This window comes from Pundamilia nyererei, unplaced genomic scaffold (genome assembly GCF_000239375.1).
Source record: "Pundamilia nyererei isolate P.nyererei 1_Seehausen unplaced genomic scaffold, PunNye1.0 scaffold00069, whole genome shotgun sequence".
In the NCBI taxonomy this organism is placed as follows: Eukaryota; Metazoa; Chordata; class Actinopteri; order Cichliformes; family Cichlidae; genus Pundamilia; species Pundamilia nyererei.
The window spans coordinates 99,279-107,152 of record NW_005187470.1 but is presented as its reverse complement, the minus strand read 5'-3'; the positions used below and the strand labels follow the sequence as shown (position 1 = coordinate 107,152).

At 39.0% G+C, this 7,874-nt stretch overlaps 1 protein-coding gene across 1 annotated transcript in view; it reads left to right on the top strand.

Annotated features, from left to right (window-relative positions):
* The first annotated feature begins 1,271 nt into the window (after window positions 1-1,271).
* med1 (mediator complex subunit 1) overlaps window positions 1,272-7,874 on the top strand; it is a 12,989-nt gene continuing 6,386 nt past the window's right edge. The window contains exons 1-14 of the mRNA XM_005736342.1: window positions 1,272-1,442; window positions 3,111-3,217; window positions 3,813-3,891; window positions 3,973-4,027; window positions 4,354-4,486; window positions 4,809-4,837; window positions 5,005-5,076; window positions 5,386-5,460; window positions 5,829-5,992; window positions 6,080-6,191; window positions 6,357-6,481; window positions 6,589-6,716; window positions 6,946-7,147; window positions 7,241-7,336. Coding sequence (XP_005736399.1) covers window positions 1,322-1,442; window positions 3,111-3,217; window positions 3,813-3,891; window positions 3,973-4,027; window positions 4,354-4,486; window positions 4,809-4,837; window positions 5,005-5,076; window positions 5,386-5,460; window positions 5,829-5,992; window positions 6,080-6,191; window positions 6,357-6,481; window positions 6,589-6,716; window positions 6,946-7,147; window positions 7,241-7,336 — 1,498 coding nt within the window. The 5' untranslated portion in view covers window positions 1,272-1,321. The remainder of the gene's footprint in view (window positions 1,443-3,110; window positions 3,218-3,812; window positions 3,892-3,972; window positions 4,028-4,353; window positions 4,487-4,808; window positions 4,838-5,004; window positions 5,077-5,385; window positions 5,461-5,828; window positions 5,993-6,079; window positions 6,192-6,356; window positions 6,482-6,588; window positions 6,717-6,945; window positions 7,148-7,240; window positions 7,337-7,874) is intronic.

The following is a 7,874-nucleotide window of genomic DNA, read 5'->3' as shown; positions in this document are numbered from 1 at the left end:
AACATGCAGAGAAGCGTTTCTCAGCACAGGGGTTGAACTTTCTCTTTTTTTCTCATGCCTGGCTCTGCCCACTCTGCTGCCATTCGGACGTGGCACTGATACACCCACCAGGAGGATTAGGGAAGGTTTAACACCGGTGCCAGCCTCACTCCCTGTGCCACGCCATCCCTCGGCACAGAGGGAGGTCCCGCTTGGCATGGCAAGGTGAACTAGCCTCTGATTGATGGGCATGGTTTCAGCCTGCTACTGTGCTCCCTAAGGCCCGTGCCTCCTTTTCCTTTTTCCTACTGCTGTCTTGGCAGCAGTGCCCAACTCCTCTTCCATGCCAGGCAGCCAGCTAAAGCTCCTGGTGGGCACATCAATTACATAGCGGCACCTCCCCTCTTTTCTCATGTCTATCTGTGGGTCTGTCTACTGTCTCAGACGATGCCAATCTGGTCCCACTCCATTTCCACTGCTGTCTATAGCTATCTCCTGTGTTTGTGTGCATACTGCTTTATAGCCTACCCATGTTCACAAATACATCTTTGCATATGCACAAATGCACATGAATCCTATTCATGCACACACCCCGTGCTTTCCTCTTAGGCAGGTCATAATGGTTGGTGGGAAAATCCTCCCTAGAGAGCACTCTGCCACAGGCTCAGCTGTACAATAGGCTCAGGTGTGTGCCTGTAGTATGTGCTTGTGTGTGCAAGGCATGGATGCTTTTGCTCTTTAATCTTTTTTTTTTAATCTACTGCTTGATTAAACGGCCTATTTCTCTGACTGCTTTATAGTAGAGGGCAACAGTAGGAACAAACAAACAAACAAAAAACCATTAGTAATGTAGTGCATTATTTACATGATTATTTCAACCATCCTTTGGATTTTGCCTGTTAGTTGCTGTTGGCAAATCATGAATCATTTACTCACAGCGACCGTACGCCATCTGCAGTATTAATTTTGCCACTGTCTTACTATAAGCTGAAAAGGCTTTTGTTTTTGAAGCGATAAAGGCAGCTGTTTCGTTTCTCCTGGAAACGTTGTGATAAATAACCCAAAGTAATTGTTACAACGTGCAAAATGGTAAGTCGGAACCTTAAAATGTTTATACTATTTTAAATGTGCTCGTGTATGTTATATATACACACAAACATGCAAAAAAATTGATACATAAAATTAAAAAAAAAAAAAGTCTGGAGAATACACACAAATAGAGAAAGGACTCACCCAGGAGAAAAAAAAATCGCTTGCTATGACGAGTTTATAGTAGTACGGAAGCCCGGAAGGGATGCTAGGAACCTGAAGCGGGGAAGTCGAAGTGGAGCAGGGGGGTACAATGGCGGCGGGGCCTGGTGTTTCTATGCAGAGCTGCAGCCCTGCGAGGGAACTTTCTGTTTCAGTTCAGCAGGGAGGAAATCAGACTCATGGCGATCGGGCTAAAACCGAAGAAGTAACGGGTAAGAACGCGACTCGTGCTTTATTTTTCGTTGCTTTACTGATAATTTATTTTGGGACTTGGGCTATCAATGGCTAACTGCTAAATCAGCCCACTATGTTGGCGAGTACTGCTGCTTTTTGCGTATGTTTTATAGATTTGAAATCCATCTGTGGGTACCATACACACACAATAACTCCAGATTGATAAGTGCGGCTTATCTGTACAATGATTGGTGTTATTGTTTGGTGCGCTTAAAGTCACGTTAGTTGCCTATCTGTAATCAGCTAACGGCTAACGTTAGCAACTTGCTAACGTCAACTTTCTGCAAACACTGATGATAGGTAGGTCGTGCAAAACAAGGCTCTGAAAATATAAACACCACAGAAGTTTTGCTTACCTATTCAGTGTGTAGAGCAAAAAATGCCAGTTTGTCCATCAGTTTGGCAAACTGTGTAATAAGCTGCAACATTGTAATAGCTCATTATCGACATGTTTTGACAACAGTAGACATCCTAGACTAACAGTCTGGTAAAAGGATCCCAAAACTTTTATTAAAAGTTGGGTTTTTTTGTTCTTTTTGTTATTTTTCCAAAGAGCTGACAAATCCTACCAACCAGCTAATGTATAAAAATCATGCCAGTCGCCTACCTACGTGAGACATCTGCCTGGAACACAAATACAAGTGGGACATAGATGATGATAATGATGTTGTTGTCATGCTCTCAGGTCACTCTTGAAAATATAGAGGGAAGAAAGTATTTTTATACTTATATTTGTTACAGTACACATTTGGCTTCCAATTTGTTTGGAATACGTAAATGATGATAATGCCTAAAACACCATTAGACCTTGGTCCACCAGGATTGGCTGAGATCTATCTATCTATCTATCTATCTATCTATCTATCTATCTATCTATCTATCTATCTATCTATCATTGATCAATGGTCTTTGATTAGTGGTCGTGTCATTAAACAAATGTACTTTTTGTAAGGTTGAGGAAACCTGCAGTCAGCTGAGACTGAAGAAGTCACTTGGATGAGTGACAAACTGCTTCTCCCGCTGAAAATGCTACATTCAGAACAGAATCCACTTTTTGGGATTCCTGCTGATCTGCATTCAAAAACACGCACAAAACTTTTTTTTCCTCATAAAGTTACACTAAAAAAAATGTGTTTGTGTGTGTTAAGTTGATATTTTATTTCTTTAAGTTTTGTTTTGTTGTTTTTATTGCATTAAAACATTGAAGTTACCACATGTAGCTTTACAATGTTTACCACTTCTTAGACAAATGCCACATAGAAGTTTGAACAGGAAGTTTTTGTATAGCCTTTCACACAGGTGTGGATTAACCAAAATTATTTCTAAACAGTATAGTTTGTGGTTGTGTTTTTCTCAGAATAACAAGGATAATAGAAACGCCCATAAAGATATACAATATAGCTTAACAGCAACTCAAACTGCAGCTGTTAAACTGACAAAAAATCTGTTTGTTTGATGAAATTAGTTTTTGCCTAGAGGAATAGTAAAAACGTTGTCTTGTTCTAGTTTAAGTACTTTTATTACATAAATATGGTTATTCTGGGTGGCAAAAAAGATCATAAACCTCTTTTAAAATGCAGAACAGAATAAGTGCATGAAATTTGCTTAAAAGTTATCTAAATGCATGTATTTATTTTTTTATTTAGAAGCAGAGAAGCAGAGTCGCATGGCTGCTCTGCTGGAGAGGCTTCATGCCAAACACAATGCTTCCCGGCCATGGCAGGAGACCTGCAAGGTTGTTCGTCAGGCTATGGTGAGAGAGAGACCTTTCTACAAGTGATTTGTACAAATTTCAAAAGCATTATTTTACATCAGTAAAGGCAGGAAAGAGGCATCTGCAGCAAGGCCCTTATGATAAAATCTGTGGTGCCTTTGTGAATAGAAAGCCAAAAACATCCTCAACTCCATTTCTTGAAACAGTAAGAGGCACCACCTAGTGGTGCAGTTTAGCTCTACAAAAAAACCAAGTGTTTTCATGACTTAGAAAGACTTTAAGGGGAAAGTCATACAATATATTCTACAGTGGTATAATATACCAGTTTTAGAAGGCCTTAACAACATTATAAACACACACAATACCCATCATGACCCATCTATTTACTTAACAATCCCACATCAGGTCACAATGTAACAAGTAATCACAACAGAGAACACATTTAATGTCATTAAACATATAATTGCATAAAAGGTATATTCTTCAGTAACTTAGCTTCTAGATAAGTAAAGCTGTAATGAATTTACATTCTTGAACCCAGTGGAGCAGGTGGAAAACAAATTTTAGATCTTGTTGATTAAGCACATTTTTTGTTTCATGAACTTTCTCTTTCTTTCCACATAATGTGTCCCAGGAGAAACGTGGTGTGATGAATGCAGCAGGTCACCAGCTCCTGCTCAACTGTCTGGAGACCCTGCAGAGAGCTTTGAAAGGTGAGGACGTCAGTTGATTGAAACACAAGGGAGAGCGAGTTGACCTTTTTGTTTAGAAAAACAAACTGCTTTCTTTTTCAGTCTCATCACTTCCCTCCATGACAGATCGTCTGGAATCCATTGCTCGACAAAACATGTGAGTCTCTTACAGTTACCGAGGCCGGTAAACCTAAGCACTGAAAGCAGTGGAAGCTTTCAGTGCTTAGGTTGAAAAACCTTTAGTTTAATATTTCAAATGAGAATGAGCTTCTTTATTGGTTAGGAGGGCTACATACAACACATTGCATGATGTTCTTTATTTTACAGTTTTGATGGCATTTATCCATTGTGAACGTAGTCAGCAACAATATTTACATTTTTGCCAATATACTAAAACTGTTTTAGCTAAAGCACAACAGGAAATTCAGGTTAGAAACGTCATAGCATTATTTTGTCAATTTTTTTTTGCCTTGTTTAATGCAGGCTGGGCTCCCACCTGAGTCCCTCTGGAACGGAGTGCTACATCACAATGGACATGTTTTATGTGGAGGTGCAGCTAGACACCAGTGGCCAGCTAGTGGATGTTAAAGTGGCTCATCAAGGAGAAAGCCCCACGGTCAGTCTAATCACTATGTAGTTCCATAAATTAGTAATAGAAGGCCTTGGTGACACAGGTCTAGAGACCATTCAGTGCACCATTGCAACCTCCACCTGCTGGGAAAAAAACTAACCAATCACAAGGAGGTTTCCAATAAAGCGCAGTGCCAGGAATCTTTGGCAACCGTTTGGAATACACATATTTTCCCTTACAACCAGTGGTTGCCGTGGGTTGCCAACTGGTCTCTAGGCTTGTGTGACTGGGAGAGGCAAATTACATTAATCTAATTCCACTAGTGAAGATTCAGTAATCTTTTTTTGCATTTAATTTTTGGTCACAGAGTTGTCCTGAGCTTTTTCAGCATTTAAGGTGAGTAGAAAGCACATGTGTAATTGAAACTCTTGTGGATGATAAGAGACAAACCTGTAGTGCATGGTGTTTCATTTCTGTTAATGATTAAAAGTTAAAATTGCAGTTACCTGTTAGAGATTCCTGTTTAATAGCTGATTGAGCCACTTTTGTTTTCTTTTTAACAGGGAAAAGAACTTTGAAGAGTTTTCTAAACATCTCAAGGGACTTGTTGATTTATACAAGCTTCCTGGAGACAAGTAAGTAGGCTTGCAGGCTTTGACGTTTGGTTTAGGCTTATCTAAAAGCACGAGTAGATATTTCGTTCCACGTATAAAATTGAATTTACATGTGCTATCTTCCAGATTATGAAAAATTATCTTTTCTTAAATTGTTGAATTATGAATATGTAATGTATTTAGGCTTTTTAACTGCTGAGAGACAGGAGAGCTGGAAAGAAAGCAATCAAAGACCAGATTAGTGATATTATTTTTTTATAAGATGCATATGCCATACATCTCTGAATATTGTTTTCATATGTCTAATAATATTTCCTTTCTGTGTATCAGTAAACTGAAAACCAAGATGTACATAGCACTCCAGTCTTTGGAGCTTGATCTTACAAAGATGATGCACATGTTTAGGTAAGTTCAATAAGTCTTTGATTTACTGTTTAAGTTGCCTTTGGGATCTTTGGACTTTTCATATTCATCACATTTCTGAGGACTTTGGTTGTATGCTATATGTATGTGCTTCTAGAAAATGCATGTTAAATAATAAATCCCTGAAGATTTAATCAGTTTGAACCTGTGGTACTGTTAAAAGACTAAGTACACTAATTTTATGAGGTGTTGGGACACCTATTGTTAAAGATCGCAAGGGTCACCTCTTATTATAAGAGACTGTATCTCTGTACATTTGCCTAAATTGTATAAATTAATAATTATGACCGAAGCACTTAATTTGATCATCTCTATTTTAATGCAGTCTTCTTTGTTTTTATGTTTTCTAGGTTAGCTACCAATGCTAATACAGTAGAAACTATTCTGCATGGGAGTGTGGGCTTGCTGACAGCCAGAAGTGGTGGTCACCTTGTTTCTCTCCAGTGCTATGTGTCCCCTTATGACATATTTGAAGAGGGAACAGGCACACAGCTCAACCTAATGGACAACAATGGCAAGTGCATGCAGGACATTGATGACCTTATCAAGAATCATGTACCAGTCACGACCTATGTAACTTACTGGATGCTTGTTGTTATAGTGCCGCGCTCTCTGGGTGTCAGTGTCTCTGTTACAATTGAAGGAACCTCCTCTGTCTATAAGCTCCCAATTGCTCCACTGATCACAGGATCCCACCCTGTTGACAACAAGGGGTAAGAACATGTTCACCAGTGTTTACAAAGTCCTCCAGTGAGCAACTCTAATCTGTGTAAAACCTGCAATTATGCTATACTGGGAATTGTTTACAAATTCACCACTCTTGCAAATATTAGGCAGTTATCATGGGTAATTGTTTTTTTTTTTTCTCTTTATTTTAGGACACCTTCCTTTTCCACTGTGACCAACTCCAACTGTGTGGACCTGCCAGCTTGTTTTTTCCTTAAGATGAACCAACCCACACCCTTTTCACTCTCTTTTATCCAGAGGATGGGCAATGCTACTTGTGAGTTTACCTAATGCATGTTGTATTCACTATTCATTAACACACATAGAAAATATTATTCTTTATTTGAATGGTTTAACCTTAATCTCTGTCAATTTTTTCCCCAGCCATCCCAGTGTTTGAGACCCCACCAATCTTGTCACCTCTCTACCAGTTAATTGTCCAGAGCCAGCTCCAACGTCTTGAGGAGGGCAGCTCCCAGCCTCCACCTCCACACAACATGCACTTTTATTCTGTGAGCAGACATTACTTGCCTCCACAAATATCAGTGATGTGTTGTAAATCTCTAGAATCTTTCAACTTGCACATTATTTGGTTTAGTTAAAGGTCTGTCCACCCTCGGTGGTTACCCCCAACCTCTTCTTTTGGCTTTAGAATTGTCTCCATTACTTGTATTTATATATCACAATTATCACAATTTCTGTCATTGGAAGTATCTGAAAACTTCTATTTTGCTGTCTAAGGTGTTACCTGATCAGCAGCACTGTTACTTCCTGAATGGCGATGCTCCAGTGCAAGATGGTCGATCTCTTCAAGGAGCACTGGTGTCCAAGATCCCCTTCCGCCACCCGGCACAAGTACCATTCTTGTTGGATATCATTCGGCATCAGGCAGCCTATAACACCTTGATTGGCAGCTGTGTGAAGCGGACTTCTATCAAAGAAGGTAGGTGGCTTCTGATTTCCTGTATTTATCTTATTAACATGTGCTCTGTTTTCTATCATATTAAATTACTTATAAGTGTCATTGTTATTTCAGACAGTGCAGGCCTGCTGCAGTTTGAGGTGTGTCCTCTTACTGACTCAAGTTTCAGCGTTTCTTTCCAGCATCCAGTGAATGAGTCCCTGGTCTGTGGTAAGCACATACTTTTGCTCTTTTTTTTTTGGGAGGTTTCGGGGAATAAAGTTGTTTCACTAAAATAGATACATTTAAAAAAAAAACATCACAGCAAACATGATGTTTTGTAACAAGTGGATTTGACACAAATGTCTTTATACTACTTTTTTTCCCTCCCCAGTAGTCACTTGCTACAAATACTTGAAATCCTGATAGAGAGCTTGAAGTTGAACTTTAATTTGTTTATATTTCATATATTCATTTTTAAGTCAGAAGTTCTGACTACTGAAATTGATGTGACACTGTTGGAGTGGTTGATATTAATTAATTATGTGGGAAATTGGTCTTCTCTGATTGTATAGTGGTTTTACAGAGAACTGTTTTTTTACATGGTAAATTATCTTTGGTTGAGTATATAAAAGTTTCCCCAACTCATTGCCCAGAAACACAAAACCAACAATTGCAAAGTTTTTATAAAATTGCCATTGGGTTAAAGTTCAGCTAAACTGGTATTTATTATTTTAACTGGAGGACTCAACACATGACTGCAGCATGT